This window comes from Rhinoderma darwinii, chromosome 3 (genome assembly GCF_050947455.1).
Source record: "Rhinoderma darwinii isolate aRhiDar2 chromosome 3, aRhiDar2.hap1, whole genome shotgun sequence".
Taxonomy (NCBI): domain Eukaryota; kingdom Metazoa; phylum Chordata; class Amphibia; order Anura; family Rhinodermatidae; genus Rhinoderma; species Rhinoderma darwinii.
In genome coordinates this window covers 10,882,602-10,904,610 of record NC_134689.1, presented here as the reverse complement: position 1 = coordinate 10,904,610, position 22,009 = coordinate 10,882,602, and the positions used below count along the sequence as shown (strand labels likewise).

The window sequence follows — 22,009 nt, the reverse complement described above, 5'->3', positions numbered from 1 at the left end:
AGAGCAACGCCTGTGCATATGTAAACTGTGCTACGTGTTATTGTCCATAGGGGGCAGTATTATAGTAGTTATATTCTTGTATATAGGGAGCAGTATTATAGTAGTTATATTCTTGTATATAGGGGCAGTATTATAGTAGTTATATTCTTGTATATAGGGGCAGTATTATAGTAGTTATATTCTTGTATATAGGAGCAGTATTATAGTAGTTATATTCTTGTATATAGGGGGCAGTATTATAGTAGTTATATTCTTGTATATAGGAGCAGTATTATAGTAGTTATATTCTTGTATATAGGGGGCAGTATTATAGTAGTTATATTCTTGTATATAGGAGCAGTATTAGGGTATGTTCACACGGCCTATTTACGGACGTAAATCGGGCGTTTTTGCCCCGAATTACGCCCGAAAATAGCGCCTCAATAGCGCTGACAAACATCTGCCCATTGAAAGCAATGGACAGACGTTTGTCTGTTCACACGAGGCGTATATTTACGCGCCGCTGTCAAATGACGGCACGTAAATAGACGCCCGCGTAGAAGAAGTGACCTGTCACTTCTTTGGCCGTAATTGGAGCCGCTATTCATTGACTCCAATGAATAGCAGCGCTAATTACGGCCGTAATTGACGCGGCGTTCAAGCGCCTGCACATGCCGGTACGGCTGAAATTACGGGGATGTTTTCAGGCTGAAACATCCCCGTAATTTCAGCCGTTACGGACCCCCGCCGTGTGAACATACCCTTATAGTAGTTATATTCTTGTATATAGGGGGCAGTATTATAGTAGTTATATTCTTGTATATAGGGGTCAGTATTATAGTAGTTATATTCTTGTATATAGGAGCAGTATTATAGTAGTTATATTCTTGTATATAGGGGGCAGTATTATAGTAGTTATATTCTTGTATATAGGGGGCAGTATTATAGTAGTTATATTCTTGTATATAGGGGTCAGTATTATAGTAGTTATATTCTTGTATATAGGAGCAGTATTATAGTAGTTATATTCTTGTATATAGGGGGCAGTATTATAGTAGTTGTATTCTTGTATATAGGGGCAGTATTATAGTAGTTATATTCTTGTATATAGGGGGCAGTATTATAGTAGTTATATTCTTGTATATAGGGGGCAGTATTATAGTAGTTATATTCTTGTATATAGGAGCAGTATTATAGTAGTTATATTCTTGTATATAGGAGCAGTATTATAGTAGTTATATTCTTGTATATAGGAGCAGTATTATAGTAGTTATATTCTTGTATATAGGAGGCAGTATTATAGTAGTTATATTCTTGTATATAGGAGCAGTATTATAGTAGTTATATTCTTGTATATAGGAGCAGTATTATAGTAGTTATATTCTTGTATATAGGAGCAGTATTATAGTAGTTGTATTCTTGTATATTGGGGGCAGTATTATAGTAGTGATATTCTTGTATATAGGAGGCAGTATTATAGTAGTTATATTCTTGTATATAGGAGCAGTATTATAGTAGTTATATTCTTGTATATAGGAGCAGTATTATAGTAGTTATATTCTTGTATATAGGGGGCAGTATTATAGTAGTTGTATTCTTGTATATAGGGGCAGTATTATAGTAGTTATATTCTTGTATATAGGGGGCAGTATTATAGTAGTTATATTCTTGTATATAGGGGGCAGTATTATAGTAGTTATATTCTTGTATATAGGAGCAGTATTATAGTAGTTATATTCTTGTATATAGGAGCAGTATTATAGTAGTTATATTCTTGTATATAGGAGGCAGTATTATAGTAGTTATATTCTTGTATATAGGAGGCAGTATTATAGTAGTTATATTCTTGTGTATAGGAGGCAGTATTATAGTAGTTATATTCTTATATATAGGGGGCAGTATTATAGTAGTTCTATTCTTGTATATAGGGGGCAGTATTATAGTAGTTATATTCTTGTATACAGGGGGCAGTATTATAATAGTTATATTCTTGTATACAGGGAGCAGTATTATAATAGTTATATTCTTGTATATAGGGGGCAGTATTATAGTAGTTATATTCTTGTATATAGGGGGCAGTATTATAGTAGTTATATTCTTGTATATAGGGGGCAGTATTATAGTAGTTATATTCTTGTATATAGGGGGCAGTATTATAGTAGTTATATTCTTGTATATAGGGGCAGTATTATATTAGTTATATTCTTGTATATAGGGGCAGTATTATAGTAGTTATATTCTTGTATATAGGGGGCAGTATTATAGTAGTTATATTCTTGTATATAGGAGCAGTATTATAGTAGTTATATTCTTGTATATAGGGGGCAGTATTATAGTAGTTATATTCTTGTATATAGGGACAGTATTATAGTAGTTATATTCTTGTATATAGGGGCAGTATTATAGTAGTTATATTCTTGTATATAGGGGGCAGTATTATAGTAGTTATATTCTTGTATATAGGAGGCAGTATTATAGTAGTTATATTCTTGTATACAGCGGGCAGTATTATAGTAGTTATATTCTTGTATACAGGGAGCAGTATTATAGTAGTTATATTCTTGTATACAGGGAGCAGTATTATAGTAGTTATATTCTTGTATATAGGGGCAGTATTATAGTAGTTATATTGTTGTATATAGGGGGCAGTATTATAGTAGTTATATTCTTGTATATAGGGGGTAGTATTATAGTAGTTATATTCTTGTATATAGGGGGCAGTATTATAGTAGTTATATTCTTGTATATAGGAGCAGTATTATAGTAGTTATATTCTTGTATATAGGGGCAGTATTATAGTAGTTATATTCTTGTATATAGGAGGCAGTATTATAGTAGTTATATTCCTGTATATAGAGGCAGTATTATAGTAGTTATATTCTTGTATATAGGAGGCAGTATTATAGTAGTTATATTCTTGTACATAGGGGGCAGTATTATAGTAGTTATAGTCTTGTATATAGGGGGCAGTATTATAGTAGTTATATTCTTGTATATAGGGGCAGTATTATAGTAGTTATATTCTTGTATATAGGTGCAGTATTATAGTAGTTATATTCTTGTATATAGGGGCAGTATTATAGTAGTTATATTCTTGTATATAGAGGCAGTATTATAGTAGTTATATTCTTGTATATAGGGGGCAGTATTATAGTAGTTATATTCTTGTATATAGGGGCAGTATTATAGTAGTTATATTCTTGTATATAGGGGCAGTATTATAGTAGTTATATTCTTGTATATAGAGGCAGTATTATAGTAGTTATATTCCTGTATATAGAGGCAGTATTATAGTAGTTATATTCTTGTACATAGGGGGCAGTATTGCAGTAGTTTTTGTTCTTGTCTGTAGGAGGGAGTAGTACAGTAGTTATATTTTTGTATATAGGGGCAGTATTATAGTAGTTATATTCTTGTATATAGGTGCAGTATTATAGTAGTTATATTCTTGTATATAGGGGCAGTATTATAGTAGTTATATTCTTGTATATAGAGGCAGTATTATAGTAGTTATATTCTTGTATATAGGGGGCAGTATTATAGTAGTTATATTCTTGTATATAGGGGCAGTATTATAGTAGTTATATTCTTGTATATAGGGGCAGTATTATAGTAGTTATATTCTTGTATATAGAGGCAGTATTATAGTAGTTATATTCCTGTATATAGAGGCAGTATTATAGTAGTTATATTCTTGTACATAGGGGGCAGTATTATAGTAGTTATATTCTTGTATATAGGGGCAGTATTATAGTAGTTATATTCTTGTATATAGGGGCAGTATTATAGTAGTTATATTCTTGTATATAGAGGCAGTATTATAGTAGTTATATTCCTGTATATAGAGGCAGTATTATAGTAGTTATATTCTTGTATATAGGGGGCAGTATTGCAGTAGTTTTTGTTCTTGTCTGTAGGAGGGAGTAGTACAGTAGTTATATTTTTGTATATAGGGGCAGTATCTGCATTGTGACGTTTCTCTTAGTCCTCCTGGAAATATATCATTAGACAGACAACTGGGCTTTACCAAGACCCTAGTCAATAGGGTTTGTTCCTACAGTCTAAGGCCGGATTCACACGAGTGTGTGCGTTTTCGAACGCAAAAGGTTTGTGTGTCATCCGCATATGATGCGTGGCTGCGTGATTTTCTTGCAGCCAGCATCATGATGACACTCTGGCTTTCTGCATTCATTCATAGTTTGGACTTCTGTAGCGTGCGGCACACGGAAGTGAATCCGTGTGCCGTGCGCGGTTTTCACGCACCCATTGACTTCAATGGGTGCGTGATGCGCAAAAAACTGGCAAACATAGGACATGTGAGTTTTACGCAGCGGACATACGCTGCATTAAAATCACTGACTGTCTGAACGGCCCCATTGACTAAATTAGGTCCGTGCGACGCACGTGAAAATCACGTGCGTAGCACGGACGTATTATACGTTCGTCTGAATAAGCCCTTAAGCTGTCAGTACTGATTGAACAGTGTCAGAATGTTTGGGGACACTCTTCATACACAAGGGAAATGGTAAGACCCTATTGTAAAAAGAAAAATCATACATTTCCAGGAGGAGTAACAGAGGAACTGTACAATGCATGTGTCCTAAGAAAATATGCTCCAAAATGTATGTATATTATGGGGAATAAACGTATTTACTAATGCAGACATGTCCGAAGAGCGGACAGGTTTTAAATTATGTACTGGGTTTTGTATAATACCAACCCCTCCCCCCCACTACACCCTCCAGTCTGCTGGTGCACGGTACAGTCTTTTAACGATAGATTCCCTTAAATTACATATTAATTACTTTATTAAATTAGCATTTATCTCATTATCTCAACAACAAACATCTTCCTTCATCTTCTTTACAAATTATTTAGGTAACATTTATAAAACGCAATCAATATCCAGTGGTTCGCGGCTGGGCTCAGTGTTCAGAGTCGCAGCGTCGGTATAAAGTCAGTAGTAGTGTCTATTATGGTCCTTGTGGTCCCGGACAGAACCAAAGTACTGACCCTCCAGACCGGGCAGTATCAGCAGAGTGGAGGTCTCGGACCGATAAATCCCCGATATTATGCAGATTGTATCATACACCTTCCTTTCACCTCACTAAAATATACACGACTTTGGGCACAGGAAAATATATACATAATGTAAGCAAAAAGGACACTTACAGGAATGTGCAACTTACATAAAGTATTTAAAGGGTATGTCCACCCTTGAAACCATATTTTTCCATTGTTCAATGCATCCTTAAAAATAAAAAGCAGCAACTTTGTAAATAGCCTTGGTTAAAAAGCTACCGTTTTGTGTATACAGCTCCTATGCAACTCTATGTGTCTCCATGGTTATAAACCAACCCGGTGTACTCTGATCCCCTCTTCTAAATATCTGTAGGGTAACAAACGGAAGGAGCAAAAGGCATGGAGTAACACATGACAGCGGGATCTGACTACACACAGGGTTTGCTTGTAGTCTGTAACTATGGAGACGCATAGATCTGCATAGGAGCTGTAGACACAAAACGGTAGTAGATATTTAACCAAAACTATTTAAAAATTACTTCCATTTTTTTTTTTACACATGCATTGGAGCAATGAGAAACAACAATGGCTCAAAAGGTGAACCTACCCTTTAAGACATTATCACTGCAAGGGGTGTAGCCAAGTGGCCAATACAGTCACTTAATGGCCACCAGTACAATAGTCAGCCAGCTTTCCCAGACTTCTGAATCGCAATGCTACCTAATTTTGTACCAATACATCATATTACTGTATGACTCAAGAAATGCTGGGGCTTCCCACTATCGATGGCCATATTATAGTTGCCACCTGTTCTGTCAACCGGCGCCGCCGCCACCCCCGTCATGCTACAGTCAGGTCTGTACCTGATATGCAGTTCAGTCCAGGAGGTTTGAGGGGCCCCACAAACCGGGAAATTACAAACGCTTACTTTGGTCCAAGCTGGGGGTCCCCCTTAAAAGTGAATTTCCACCTTTAACACCATTTTGTTTTAGGTCCAAAATTCCGTGCAATTAATTTGCTAATATATCTTTATAGAGGTCGGTGGTCAATTTTTCCTGATACAGAGCTCCAAATCCCCTGCATAGATAGTTAAATAATAAAACTCGGCCTGAAGCAACCACTAGGGGGAGCTTACTGCATACTGTTTAATTACGGAGTTCTATGTAAAATCCATATACAGTAAGCTCCCTCTAGTGGTGATGGCAGGCAAGAATGGTCCTCGCAGTGGATTTGGAGCTCTGTAGCAGTAAAATTATGCTCCGGCCCATAAAATGATATATTGAATTAATCAGCAGGTAATTGTACACAAAATGCACGAAATGTATTTCGATTTAAAAAAAATTTTTTTTTAAAACTAAATGTAAACGTTGCCGGTCAATATAGTAAGGAGGGTGATGGGACCTTTCTAGGGTCTATTCACACTGTGCTGTCAAACCGCGACTTGACGGCACCATGTGAATAGACTCTTAAATTCATGATTTTAAATCTTATCTGGCAGTGATTGGTCAGGGCAGCTCCGTGTTAATTGGCTCATCTTTGAAAGCACGAATGTAGGAGGGGCAGGATCGAACGTGCCGCCACTTTACATAGGTGCCTGCGTCATACCATCATGGTGACAATGGGAATACCACACTTGCCGTATATTGCAGTGACACAGTGACTCCCTGTCTACTCCTCAATTCCTGCGGATTAGCCAATTAGCAAGTGACAGATATAATCTACTTGCTAATTATCTCTGATCTGTTGCTTCCATGTATTCACTGTGCACCAGTTTGAAAGCATTTTTTCAGGATTAAAAATATGGGTTTGATTTTTTAGTTTCGAGAAACAGCGCCACTCTTGTCCATGGGCTGTATCTGGTATTGCAGTTCAGCCCCACTCACTTGATTAGGGATGAGATGTAATACCAGAAACAATCCATGGACTACAGCGACAATGTTTCTGGGGGGAGGGGTGATAAAACTTTTTTTTTTCTAATCCTGGACAACCGTCTCCAAAACTGCTTTATAGGAAAGGATTCATCAAAAGTGTCTATGCGCAAACTATTAACCATCGTATTTGGTTATTTTTCTGCTCTTATCAGCTTCAAATATTAAAGGGCATGTCCACTTTTAAACACCATTATACAGTTTACTTATAAAATGTATCCGCATAAAGAGTTGTCACTTTGTAAATGCTTGACATTACTTATCCTGTACTGATCCTGAGTTATATCCTGTATTATACTCCAGAGCTGCACTCACTATTCTGCTGGTGGAGTCACTGTACATACATTACATTACTTATCCTGTACTGATCCTGAGTTACATCCTGTATTATACTCCAGAGCTGCACTCACTATTCTGCTGGTGGAGTCACTGTGCACATATATTACATTACTTATCCTGTACTGATCCTGAGTTATATCCTGTATTATACTCCAGATCTGCACTCACTATTCTGCTGGTGCAGTCACTGTGTACATACATTACATTACTTATCCTGTACTGATCCTGTGTTACATCCTGTATTATACTCCAGAGCTGCACTCACTATTCTGCTGGTGGAGTCACTGTGTACATACATTACATTACTTATCCTGTACTGATCCTGAGTTACATCCTGTGTTATACTCCAGAGCTGCACTCACTATTCTGCTGGTGCAGTCACTGTGTACATACGTTACATTACTTATCCTATACTGATCCTGAGTTACATCCTGTATTATACTCCAGAGCTGCACTCACAATTCTGCTGGTGGAGTCACTGTGTACATACATTACATTACTTATCCTGTACTGATCCTGAGTTACATCCAGTATTATACTCCAGAGCTGCACTCACTATTCTGCTGGTGGAGTCACTGTGTACATTACATTACTTATCCTGTACTGATCCTGAGTTACATCCTGTATTATACTCCAGAGCTGCACTCACTATTCTGCTGGTGGAGTCACTGTGTACATACATTACATTACTTATCCTGTACTGATCCTGAGTTACATCCTGTATTATACTCCAGAGCTGCACTCACTATTCTGCTGGTGGAGTCACTGTGTACATTACATTACTTATCCTGTACTGATCCTGAGTTACATCCTGTATTATACTCCAGAGCTGCACTCACTATTCTGCTGGTGGAGTCACTGTGTACATACATTACATTACTTATCCTGTACTGATCCTGAATTACATCCTGTATTTTCCTCCAGAGCTGCACTCACTATTCTGCTGCTGGAGTCACTGTGTACATACATTATATTACTTATCCTGTACTGATCCTGAGTTACATCCTGTATTATACTCCAGAGCTGTACTCACTATTCTGCTGGTGGAGTCACTGTGTACATACATTACATTACTGATCCTGAGTTACATCTTGTATTATACTCCAGAGCTGCACTCACTATTCTGCTGGTGGAGTCACTGTGTACATACATTACATTACTTATCCTGTACTGATCCTGAATTACATCCTGTTTTTTCCTAAAGAGCTGCACTCACTATTCTGCAAGCTTTAAAGCTAAAATCTTCCAGAATTCCCTGCTGAAACAGTGTCTGCTGTGGCGATTTCTGAGGAGTGTCATCTTTACGTCAGGAACTGTACAGTCATTTGATAAAGTAAAAACTAAGTGTCCCCCGGAATTATAGGAGCTCATCTAAGCTCTTAGGAGTGTATCTGACAACAAGCTTGCTGACGGTTTCCAATAACAACCAGCAGAATTGTGAATGCTGGAGTATAATACAGGCTGTAACTCAGGATCAGTAAAGGATAAGTAATGTCACTGTGTACATACATTACACCACCAGCAGAATAGGGAGTACAGCTCTGCAGTATAATACAGGCTGTACTTCGGGATCAGTACAGGATAAGTAATGTAATGAATTTACAAAATGACTCAACTTTTTATGTAGCTGGTGTTTAAAAGACATCTAAACAGGAGGAAGCTGTTGTGCCTAAACCAAAATGTAATCCCAAAAAAATTCCCTATGTGCTAGTGACATCATAGCGGCGTGAGGTGCACAGGAGCTCACGTCTCCCACATATCATTATTTCCTTGTGCCTTCCTGGGATACATCCTCATGAATCTAGATAACCAAATGTTCGCTTCCTTGCTGTTCTGCTATTTCTGCAGGCGATTTATCCATCTGTACCCCGACTCTTGCAATGTTATTATTGCATATCTTACTTACAGCCAGTACCGGTATTGGGGGTGGGGAGCGCGATCGCACCCACCTCTGCAAGAGTCAGAATATTTACACGAGACGAGCCCTGCACAGTGTCAAGGGCAACACGGGTTGTCGATGACCAGCATCAGATCAAAACCGTACACTTCCAGAAGGTCCATGAGGAAGTGGCGGTCGCCCTGCGGGTCCAGGCCCATGCTGCGGGCGTGATCGGCTGTGAGAGTCTTATCTTGGCTCGATGCCACCTCCAGAAGGATCTGGAATATCCTGTTGTTCTGCTCCATGAAGAAGCTGTGGGACGAGAACACACAGAGATCAAAGGAAAGTGATGTACAAATAGCCAGATATTACAGCGCGGATCTGACGGTATTAACCCTTTGTGGTATACGGACGTCAATACAAAACATAATAATATGGCTTCACTTACAGAATGAAGAGATCCTCCTCACAGGATGAACAGTCCCCATCTACCTCCTGTGTGTACATCAGCAGCTGCCTGTAAAAAATAAAAATAAAGACCGTAATGGGTGAAATGGACCAAAGGCAAAAGTACATATTCTGTAAAAAAGTGACTTTTTCCAATTTGACAGACCAAAAAGTTGTGTAGGCTGTTGAACCCATTTCCTCACAGCTCTAATACATCTAAAATAAAAAAAATTAGCAACAATGCAAATAGTTTGGGTTAAAAATCTCCTACCGTTTTGTGTATACAACTCCTATGCAGACCTATGTGTCTCCATGGTTACAGACTACAAACAAGCCCTGTGTAGTCTGATCCTGCAATCATCTCTTACTCCACTCCCCCGGTGTAATGAAAATATAGTAGGAAAGGGGACAGATGAAAAGGAGTGACAGATAATTGCAGCGTTAGACTAAAAGCAAAAGTTGGTTTCTACTCTATAACCATGGCGACACATACATTTGCATTGGAGCTTTAGGCTCAAAACGGAAGCGGATTTGTAATGAAGGCTGGCTGTAAATGACAGCATTTGTGGCTGCGTCATCACTTATGTTCACTAACGTGTGGCGTTAAGGGAGTGGTCTCATCACAGACAGCCCCTTTAAGAGCCAATCAGCGAGTTGCTGCGAGTCCCGCTTCCGGGATCCTTGAAAAAACAGCTGACTTTTCCAGGGTAAGTTGCCACCAGCTCCCTATTCCTACCGCAACTGAGGAAATGTAGTATTACATGCAGCCAGAGACGTGGTTTGCTAGTGGCTCTCAGCTCATAGAGGGGTCCCTATCGGACGTCCATATGCTATGGAATTGCCCACGAGAAAACCCCAGCCGATGGGTTAAGATAAACTGCACCATGTGACCAACTATGAGATCATCTGATCCCCAATAATGTCAGATCTGATTGTTCAGCGGGTAGACCAGGTCACTACCACCTTAAAGGAGCATCCCACCTTATAGATCTACGGACATGTCACAGAAGACACCGCCGGGGTGCCGTAAAGCGCCTGAAGCCCTTCTGTGCGGGCACAATTCTTCCATTACCGCTCCGTTAAAAAACAGTTTTATTAACCCCTTCCATTGCAATCAGAAGATGTTTTAAGGTGGATCCCTCCTTTATAGGCAAACAGTATCTGATCTGGTTATTAGAAACATAGGAGAGCGGCCGTCACCGTTGGTCATTAAGTCGCCGGTATTTCTCCTTGTCCGCGCTGTTGATCCTCAGCAGGGGCTGGAGATGTTCCAGATGAGTCTTCACATTTTGGTTGTCTACGTAAACATCATAGAGATCCTGTTTCTGCTCGAAGATCTTCTCCGTCGTACCTGGTCACAAGTAACATAAAAATAGGGTTTAGCTGTAACGGACACCGGACACCGGTCACCGCGTCTTCAGGTGTAAGAAATGTTACATTACAATATACTCTGATGGGAGGATGAGATGAAAAGATTGCTAATACAACTTATTATCCTCATTCAACTAATGAGGATCAAATGAGTCTAAGGGGCGTTTTCATCTTTGAAGATGTCTAGGGGGAGGAGCCTTAGAAATGGTTTTGACTAATCACGTTTACTCAGCCGTCTCAGATGTGCATTTACATGATGGGTTGGGCCAATCAGCTGTCGGCATGGAGAGGAAGCTGCTAAATAATGCCTTTTAAGAAAAGGTGGAACTTCTAATAAATATGAGCAGCCCTTTTGATTAGAAGGGGTTATCCAACTCGTAAACATTTTTTACATACAGCTGCAAAGGTTTTAAAACAAAGACAAGAAAAGAGACAGTACTCACGCTTTCTTCCCCCCCAGCAAACCAGAGGCCCCAGCGGTCACATTGCATAATCCTGGCATCATGGCTCACATCAGTGATGTCAGGAATATGTCACGTGACCCCTGAGGTCTCTGATTGGCTGCAGCGGTCACATGCTGTTCACCGGAAGGACCGTTGGACTGCCAGCGCTGGATCGCCAGGGTAAAGAAGAGGTAAGTACTGATTCTTTTTTGTTTTATAACATTTGAAGCTGTTTGTAAAAGATTATTTACAAGTTGGAGAACCCCTTTAACATAAACAGATGAAATTTAGGAGGCTCGATGGGTAATTTTAATGGGTTGTCCAATTAGGACAACACCTGTCCATATCCGCTATTAGGTAATATGGACATCAAAGAAATGGGTCTCCTGCTTGGGACTCCACTCTATTAACCATGGTGAAGAGCTGCGTGTGGTTTCAGATCTGGAGGACTTTGCAACACCGTATTTTACATCCTTGAATAGTAATGCGATATGTATATGTAATACCATATTTATCCTGCAGTGGCCACTGTAGGAGAAATCTACGGCTGCACATGATTTCCCTGCATTAACAGCTGATCGCTAGGGGTTTCGGCTGCCAGATCTGCTGCAATCAACTGATCGGCAGCGGGTCCCCTTCAAGAGAACAGGTTGACATTAGACAACCCCTTTAATTTAAAAAAAAAGTTAATAAATAAAGTACTTCTAATTAATATATCGGTCACGATCATTAGAAAATGAACATTTTGGTGATAGATGCTTGTTCAATTCACCCCAGTTCCATAGTACTTACAGGCCACATAAGAAACCTCATCATCAAGGGTCTCGATATCAGCCACATTTACATAAAAGAAAGGCTTGGACTCCGGAGCGGTAGCGCCAACACCAGGCAATGTGACATTGGAGAGACAGCAACAGCAGTAAACTGAGCAGAAGAAAAAACAATAATCAAGTTTATTGACCTACAAATGAGCAATAAAAGTACAAGCTGTAAGTTAGCTACAAGACATAGGCTTTCTGTGTCCCAGGCTGCCAGCTGTGTTGATCTGTATGAATTCCAAATTGGAGGAGAAGTTAGCTACTTCCTCAAACACAGATCTCACGGTTTAACTTCACTTTCCCAGCATTCCATGTTTTTTTTTCTTCTTTTTCACTTGTGACTTATCAAAAAGAGTGACATCTCTGGTCTGTCTGGCACATCCATGTAGCTACAGGTCATGATTCACATTCTACAGACATAGGTTTAATCAAGCATGGCGGGAGATAGAGAGCTCTCTCACTGTGACTGACTACCAGCTGAGAGGGTAGAACTCTCTGTGTAATAAAGTGACAGACATATGAGCCAATTGGGAGCGTATATGGCTGACAGGAAGTAGTCAGACAGCTACTTCCTCTCCCGGAATGTGAATTCAGGAGATGTCTCGAGCAAACAGTTCAGGTTAAAACAGAGACTACAGAATTACTGCACATAAGCCCTCATGCACACAGCCGTCCTTGTAATCACGGTTCGCGATTACGGGCACGGCCAGCCGCGGACAGCCACCCCCATTTTCAGCCCATGCCCCCATACAAAGTATGGGAGCATAGTCCGTATAAAGCAAAAGATAGGACTTGTCCTATATTTTGTGGATGCTTTCTACGGCCCGGACACCTTCACGTAAATATACGAGAAGGTGTCCGTGGTGAGAAGAAATGAATGGGTCCGTAATTACGGACGAATGCTACGGTCGTGTACATGGGGCCCAAGTCAGGAGAACAGGCAAGTTTTCCTTTGCGGCTGGGGATGCCCTTTAATTGAGAAAATTATAAGCCAACAAACTATTATATAACAAATCAGAATAAAACCTGTTACCTCTGTAGCAGACGACACCTACAGGAGGAGGTGAAAATATCAGGATGCGCTTCCGTAGCAACGCAAATTTCCAGAGGACGAAGATCTGCTCCCCGAAAAATTTAATGAACTGAGACATACAGCCTGCAGGGTGGGTGATCTAGAACAGAAACGGCAAATTGATCCAAACAGATTTGTGGAAAAAGCTCGTACTTTAGGAGTGACACCTGACTGCATGGTCAGACTACACAGGGTGTTTTTGTAGTCTGTAACCATGGAGACACATAGGTCTGCACAGAAGCTGTATACACAAGAGATTTTTAATCAAAACTGCAAAGTTGCTGCATTTTTTTATTTTTAATGCATTGGAGGAACAAATATTTTGTGGCCATAGCATTTAAAAAATTGGGATGTCAAACTTAAATTAAAGAATTGGAGTCCAAATCTAATCTAGGGAGGTAGTGTTTGGTTTGACATCAGATAATGCACAGAATATTGTGCAGACAGATCGATAGAAAGATAAATATAGCAGAGCAGAGTTTGTTATTTGGCACAAGTGTTGGTGGTATCACATTAACACCGTTATTATGGGTCACGAAAAAAATGTAAAATCAAAGGGTCCGTCACAATGCCCATTTTTTCTCTGAATGCCAGACCCGAAGAAAGTCTAATTGTTGAGATGAAAGCCAAAACTCTGAAATACTCATTCATAATCAATTGTTCTGCAAATTACATTACGGTTCTTTAAACTAAAAGCGCTGCTTTCAAACCCCAGAGAAAACCATGTCCCCCCTCCCCCCATTCCAAACATTTAAGCTGATTATTTTAAGTATATATCTTTATAGGGGTCGGAGTTCGTTTGCCTGATACAGAGCTCCAAATCCCCTGCTTCACCTCACATATTCCTAGTGACATGATAAAGGTTATATCCGCTTGAAGCCATCACTAGGGGGAGCTCCTGAGCCTACCGAAGACATGAGTTCAATGGGAGCTGAATAAATCCATATGCAGTGAGCTCCCTCTAGTGGCAGCCACAGGCAGCAAGAAACTGTATGCAGCGGATTTGGAGCTCTGTATCAGAAAAATTAATCTCAAACCTTTCTAAAAATAGCACAGAATGTTGGACCTACAAAAAAAAAAAAATTTTCACTGGACAGGGGATTCTGACCTTCATCTCTGGGTACAGGTGCTTGTGTACAGAAGACAGCCAGTGTACACTGGGTTGGCAGGACTGGGGGGTCGCGCCGGCAGGTAAGACCCCTTTCTTGTCTTCATAAAAGGCCTCCAGAGGTGTGTAGTGGCCGGGGAGCTCCAGCTGATGCCTGCAACATATGAGACAGAGACTAGTGAGACGTAGACAGGCGACCGCTCCGGAATCTTCCGGAATGTGTAAAAAAATCTCCAACTTTATTCTATGGTGCCCAAGGTATGGCGAAAACTGCAACGAATTGTATAATAAAAAAATTCTGCAACTTTCAAATAGACTGTGTTTAAATGCCTCAACGTTTTCAGTAGCTCAGCTTGCTGTCAGTTAACGGAAACATTAATTGTCTCCATCTACAGGTTGAAAGCCTACACAGACCACAAACTTTTCACAGTTTGCTACAATTGTATCGCGTCTAGGCAATCCTCTGTAAACTAAACACTGCAGCACAAATCTCTCTAGTTTGTTACAATGTATCAGTGCAGGTAAAACGTATCAGTCCAAACTGTTTAGCTCACAGAAGATTGTCTAGACTGGATACAATTGGAGCAGCTTTGAGAAGAATTAGAAGTGTACAGGTAAACAAGAACATTTCCATACACTGTCAGCAAGCAGAGATCTTGACAAGGATGGGGAACTGAAGCATTGATTGCAGACCCTCATTAAAAAACGGTTTGTACAAGATATAAAACCTTTCACCAGAAAAGGAACTTGAATGCTATAATTGGATGCGTCCGGATATTTTTACCGTATGCCGTGATCAATATTTATCACAGGGTACAAACGGAATTTGAAGTTCGATCTTTCCACTAAAGTCCAGGAACAATCTCAGAGAGGAGATATCACATAGCTGTCTGCCGTACAACGAGCAGGAACAAGAAATATATTCCTTTAATCCGGCAACAGGATCGGCCAGGTGCCAGATTATCAAATGTTCTGGATAATTGGACAAAAAGGAAAGAACTCCCCAATTGATCTAGGATTGGTTGCTACGGGCAACAAGGCTAAGGTTTTGCTAAATCAGGTCAATTTTTTTTTTGTTTTTAATCTCATGTCAGTCGTCTGATTCTGGGGCCGGGGGGGGGAGAATTGGGGGAAACATTTAGGATCCCCCCCCCCCCCCCATGAAGTCCATAGGACCAAAGAGGGAATATAGTAAGCATCCAATATTTAAACCAAAACGCGCCTGACATTTCTAAACCCCGCCCAGTTCCAACTAGGAACGCCCAAAAATGTCTCCTTAGGCAGCAAATTTGCATAAATCCCACCCCTTTTTAGGTCTACTTTGCAGCAGTCCTGTGAAAAATCGGGATTGTTGGCAACTATGGGAAAGGGGTCTTCGTGAGATTAACCCTTTAACTTCACCAATGTCATTACAACAGGGGTATAATTAGTAGCAATTACACACAGGCTCCGGGGGGGCCCGACTACAACCCTTAAGGCCCTGTTCACACGTCGTTTTTTGGCACATTTTTTGATGCGGAAACCGTACCAAAAAACGTCCGGAAATACCTCCCATTGATTTCAATGTAAGGCGGAGATTTGTTTTTCCCGTGAGCGGAAAAAGAAGCGTCATGCTCTTTCTTCGGGCGTTTCCGTCCCTGACCTCCCATTGACATCAATGGGGGGCAGAGAATGCGGTTTTCGCTGCGTTTTTTTTTGCCTTCGGCGCTCAATGGCCCTGGGCGAAAAACGCCGCAAACAGAGTACGGGGAGGTCAAAATCTGCCTCAAAATTCCAGGCGGCAAAAACTCTGTGTGAACTGGGCCCTTAAAGTGCACCTGTCTGGTTTATCCCGTATCCTGTGACAACGCTTACCGGACTTGGTTCTCCAGAAAGTGCATATAGCGATACAGTAGAGTGTAAGACGGGGACAGGATACCCACAGACTTCATCCTCGCTCCTCTCTCCAGCTCGCTCTCCACGGGCATGTTGGCAAAACACGCCAGGCCGAAGAAGCAGCCTTTACGAAAGTAACTAGAAGTGAACCGGAGAAGAAAACGTTACTATACCAGTTGTTTGTCGCTACCCAAAAACGCAAATAACTTTCGGTGAAGTCTTCAAGGACCGCCCAGGACCCTAGGAGCGGGCACTACACTGGCATCATAGTGGTATAGTGACCGCTCAATTAAAAGTGATCGCACCGCTACATTATAATGAGCTTGGAAAGATCTGGGCCAATTATAATGTGACTAATAATCGTCTTATACCGGTATCAATAAACCGCAATCTTGACTAAAATGCGAAAAAAAAAAAATTTAGGGGGCGCACATTTTAAAAATATTGTCGCATCTTCAGCCGTCCGTGCGACATAATTGAAATCTATACCAGCCAGGAGATTTACGCTATAATTTACGCCAGTTTCGGTTGCAAATGATAGTAATTGTGTCCGCCCACGGTTGCCACGCCCTTCTCTTAGGCTCCACCTAATTTTTGGGAAAAATCACATTATTAACTTTACCCCAATGTTGTATTATTATTTTTTGGCGCTGTTCACATCTGCGTCATTGCTACCGTATATAACGGGAGTGACGGCATAGCATCTAACATTGGAACCCACAATTGCGGGACATTAAGCCCCACCCACTTTCCACCCAGGAATGTACACAGAACCTCATAGAAACGTACACATTTGGGAACGCCCCTTTAAGGTCGGATTTGCGGGGTAATCTCAACAAAACGGGATGATTGGGAAGTATGGCCATGACGCTGTGCTGGATCCGTCATATAAAGAATGGCGTCCAACAGACCGCACGGACGCCTAATGGGGTCTATTTTGGGGTTTTGCTATGGTTTTTGTAGTTGTTACAGCAGGAATAGCGCTGCATGCTGCGCTACTCATTCCGTAAAATGTGATGAAAGTGCCGAGCAGTGTGAACAGAGCTTTAATAGCAATTCGTAACAGTATAACGTGTGGTATTGGCTCCACTAACAAAATGGCTGCCATCTGATTATAAAGGCAAGAAGCCTGAGAGAAAAAAAAAAAAGAAGAAGAAACCAGTGTAGACCAATGGTGGTAGACGTGGTCCCTGGCAACCAATCAGCCATCATTTCCTAACCTGCTGAAAATGAAAGCTAGACTCTGATTGGTTGCCATAGGCAACTGCTGCTTTGTTGCTCTGCACTGGTTGTCTAACCTGAGGCTCATTGTATTATGGATTCAATATGCAAATAGCACAGATCACATGATATGCAAATTATTGCCTCCCAACAATTGATTTCTATTCGCGGGACACAAATCACATTCCAGAAACACCCACTTGAGGTACATTTGCATAGGCTCCACCCCCTTTTAGCTATGTGCAATGAAAACGCTTTCACAGGAAAAAACGGAGGCAGAAATTTTTAAGAAAAAAATTTTTTACGATTTTTCGACAATTAGAGAAATTTTAATTCAATTTCTACAAATCTGTCTCCTAAATCTCCATACCTTTTTTTTTTTTTTAATTATTATTATCATCTCACAGCCATCGGTATTATAGAGCATTGAAAAAAAAAAAAAATTATTTTTTTTTTAAATCGGAAATTGTGTCCTACAACATAAAACTATGGAAAAAAAAAACCTGAATGCCAGACGAACGGAGCAAATAAATGGAGAACGCATTTAAATAATGTATGGGAACCGATGTCAAGGCTCTAGATGAAAAAACGAGAGCTACAAATATTAACATTTTTGGATATAAATATTTTATGATGTTTCGCCGCCACTAATACATTCGCCGCAAAGAGGTAAAAGACTCACAGACCTTTGATGTCGCTGAACAAAAGGAAGACTGAAATTCAGGGACGGAAGCAAGGAGTTATGGGTAAAAGATGGGGGTACATTACTTATTATTATACACCTCAGCTGCTACAGAACCTCTTTTTGAAGAGTAATGTTGTATTAGTATTCGTCTCAGCGGTTATCACACAGTAACAGAAGCCGGGTGATCATTACATATGGCTGCCATTACAGTCTTTGTGCAAGTGTCAGTCTTCACTGCAAAACTGGCATTCCATTCATGAACCAGGAAGCTCGGGATGAACAGAACTTGATTCTATCTAGAGAGCGGTGAAATGACCGTTCATATATATGACATTCTGTTTCCTTCTCTTCTATTGACCCTTAAATATAGAGATAGTTAGAAATAGTTTTAGTCCCCCATCCGGCTACTTACATGAAATCTGACTGGACCCGGTGTGAGCCGCTGGCCATTGATTTAAACTCCACTCCTTCCAGGTCCATGTCTTGAGGCAGACACCACTCCACGATGTTCCCTGGAGACAAAAGTCATGGTCAGTCACGTATGAGGTCGAGAAGTAACGTCCATTGCGATCATATGAATTTACACCACCCCATACAGAAAGGCACGTGCGACGTCACCTCCGTAACGTTTCTTTATTCCAGACTCAAGGCAAAAGTATAAAAACATGCTTGAGATTTCATTCCCCAAAGAGAATCATAAAAATCGTAAGAAATCTTAATGAGTTATATTCGACTTACAGCGATCACAGAAATACATTTACGTTTTAAAGTCTGCAGAATAGTGAGTGCTGCTCTGGAGTATAATACAGGATATAACTCAGGATCAGTACAGGATAAGTAATGTAATGTATGTACACAGTGACTCCACCAGCAGAATAGTGAGTACAGCTCTGGAGTATAATACAGGATGTAACTCAGGATCAGTACAGGATAAGTAATGTAATGTATGTACACAGTGACTCCACCAGCAGAATAGTGAGTGCAGCTCTGGAGTATAATGCAGGATATAACTCAGGATCAGTACAGGATAAGTAATGTAATGTATGTACACAGTGACTCCACCAGCAGAATAGTGAGTGCAGCTCTGGAGTATAATACAGGATATAACTCAGGATCAGTACAGGATAAGTAATGTAATGTATGTACATAGTGACTCCACCAGCAGAATAGTGAGTGCAGCTCTGGAGTATAATACAGGATGTAACTCAGGATCAGTCCAGGATAAGTAATGTATGTACACAGTGACTCCACCAGCAGAATAGTGAGTGTAGCTCTGAAGTATAATACAGGATATAACTCAGGATCAGTACAGGATAAGTAATGTAATGTATGTACACAGTGACTCCACCAGCAGAATAGTGAGTGCAGCTCTGGAGTATAATACAAGATGTAACTCAGGATCAGTACAGGATAAGTAATATAATGTATGTACACAGTGACTCCACCAGCAGAATAGTGAGTGCAGCTCTGGAGTATAATACAGGATATAACTCAGGATCAATACAGGATAAGTAATGTAATGTATGTACACAGTGACTCCACCAGCAGAATAGTGAGTGCAGCTCTGGAGTATAATACAGGATCAGTACAGGATAAGTAATGTAATGTATGTACACAGTGACTCCACCAGCAGAATAGTGACTGCAGCTCTGGAGTATAATACAGGATGTAACTCAGGATCAGTACAGGATAAGTAATGTAATGTATGTACACAGTGACTCCACCAGCAGAATAGTGAGTGCAGCTCTGGAGTATAATACAGGATCAGTACAGGATAAGTAATGTAATGTATGTACACAGTGACTCCACCAGCAGAATAGTGACTGCAGCTCTGGAGTATAATACAGGATATAACTCAGGATCAGTACAGGATAAGTAATGTAATGTATGTACACAGTGACTCCACCAGCAGAATAGTGAGTGCAGCTCTGGAGTATAATACAGGATCAGTACAGGATAAGTAATGTAATGTATGTACACAGTGACTCCACCAGCAGAATAGTGAGTGCAGCTCTGGAGTATAATACAGGATATAACTCAGGATCAATACAGGATAAGTAATGTAATGTATGTACACAGTGACTCCACCAGCAGAATAGTGAGTGCAGCTCTGGAGTATAATACAGGATCAGTACAGGATAAGTAATGTAATGTATGTACACAGTGACTCCACCAGCAGAATAGTGACTGCAGCTCTGGAGTATAATACAGGATATAACTCAGGATCAGTACAGGATAAGTAATGTAATGTATGTACACAGTGACTCCACCAGCAGAATAGTGAGTGCAGCTCTGGAGTATAATACAGGATGTAACTCAGGATCAGTACAGGATAAGTAATATAATGTATGTACACAGTGACTCCACCAGCAAAATAGTGAGTGCAGCTCTGGAGTATAATACAGGATATAACTCAGGATCAGTACAGGATAAGTAATGTAATGTATGTACACAGTGACTCCACCAGCAGAATAGTGAGTGCAGCTCTGGAGTATAATACAGGATGTAACTCAGGATCAGTACAGGATAAGTAATGTAATGTATGTACACAGTGACTCCACCAGCAGAATAGTGAGTGCAGCTCTGGAGTATAATACAGGATCAGTACAGGATAAGTAATGTAATGTATGTACACAGTGACTCCACCAGCAGAATAGTGACTGCAGCTCTGGAGTATAATACAGGATATAACTCAGGATCAGTACAGGATAAGTAATGTAATGTATGTACACAGTGACTCCACCAGCAGAATAGTGAGTGCAGCTCTGGAGTATAATACAGGATCAGTACAGGATAAGTAATGTAATGTATGTACACAGTGACTCCACCAGCAGAATAGTGAGTGCAGCTCTGGAGTATAATACAGGATATAACTCAGGATCAATACAGGATAAGTAATGTAATGTATGTACACAGTGACTCCACCAGCAGAATAGTGAGTGCAGCTCTGGAGTATAATACAGGATCAGTACAGGATAAGTAATGTAATGTATGTACACAGTGACTCCACCAGCAGAATAGTGACTGCAGCTCTGGAGTATAATACAGGATATAACTCAGGATCAGTACAGGATAAGTAATGTAATGTATGTACACAGTGACTCCACCAGCAGAATAGTGAGTGCAGCTCTGGAGTATAATACAGGATGTAACTCAGGATCAGTACAGGATAAGTAATATAATGTATGTACACAGTGACTCCACCAGCAAAATAGTGAGTGCAGCTCTGGAGTATAATACAGGATATAACTCAGGATCAGTACAGGATAAGTAATGTAATGTATGTACACAGTGACTCCACCAGCAGAATAGTGAGTGCAGCTCTGGAGTATAATACAGGATGTAACTCAGGATCAGTACAGGATAAGTAATGTAATGTATGTACACAGTGACTCCACCAGCAGAATAGTGAGTGCAGCTCTGGAGTATAATACAGGATCAGTACAGGATAAGTAATGTAATGTATGTACACAGTGACTCCACCAGCAGAATAGTGACTGCAGCTCTGGAGTATAATACAGGATATAACTCAGGATCAGTACAGGATAAGTAATGTAATGTATGTACACAGTGACTCCACCAGCAGAATAGTGAGTGCAGCTCTGGAGTATAATACAGGATGTAACTCAGGATCAGTACAAAGTAATATAATGTATCTCCACGTTTTATGTAGAATAATTCTATATATAAACTATTAGCATATTTATTTCTCTGCATGGTTGTAAATGTTGTTCGAGCTATCGACCGATCGGCGTGCGCCAAGCGGTTTAATCTCACATCTTTAACAGAGACATGGGAAGAACGGAAACACGTAATATGAAA

At 40.3% G+C, this 22,009-nt stretch overlaps 1 protein-coding gene across 1 annotated transcript in view; it reads right to left on the bottom strand.

Moving 5' to 3' along the window:
- Positions 1-7,956: 7,956 nt before the first annotated feature.
- DENND11 (DENN domain containing 11) overlaps positions 7,957-22,009 on the bottom strand; it is an 18,801-nt gene continuing 4,748 nt past the window's right edge. The window contains exons 2-9 of the mRNA XM_075855887.1: positions 18,600-18,699; positions 16,261-16,419; positions 14,407-14,560; positions 13,260-13,398; positions 12,201-12,332; positions 10,795-10,945; positions 9,596-9,664; positions 7,957-9,459 (exon numbers count right to left, since the gene is read on the bottom strand). Of these exons, the coding sequence (XP_075712002.1) occupies positions 9,264-9,459; positions 9,596-9,664; positions 10,795-10,945; positions 12,201-12,332; positions 13,260-13,398; positions 14,407-14,560; positions 16,261-16,419; positions 18,600-18,699 (1,100 nt within the window). The 3' untranslated portion in view covers positions 7,957-9,263. The remainder of the gene's footprint in view (positions 9,460-9,595; positions 9,665-10,794; positions 10,946-12,200; positions 12,333-13,259; positions 13,399-14,406; positions 14,561-16,260; positions 16,420-18,599; positions 18,700-22,009) is intronic.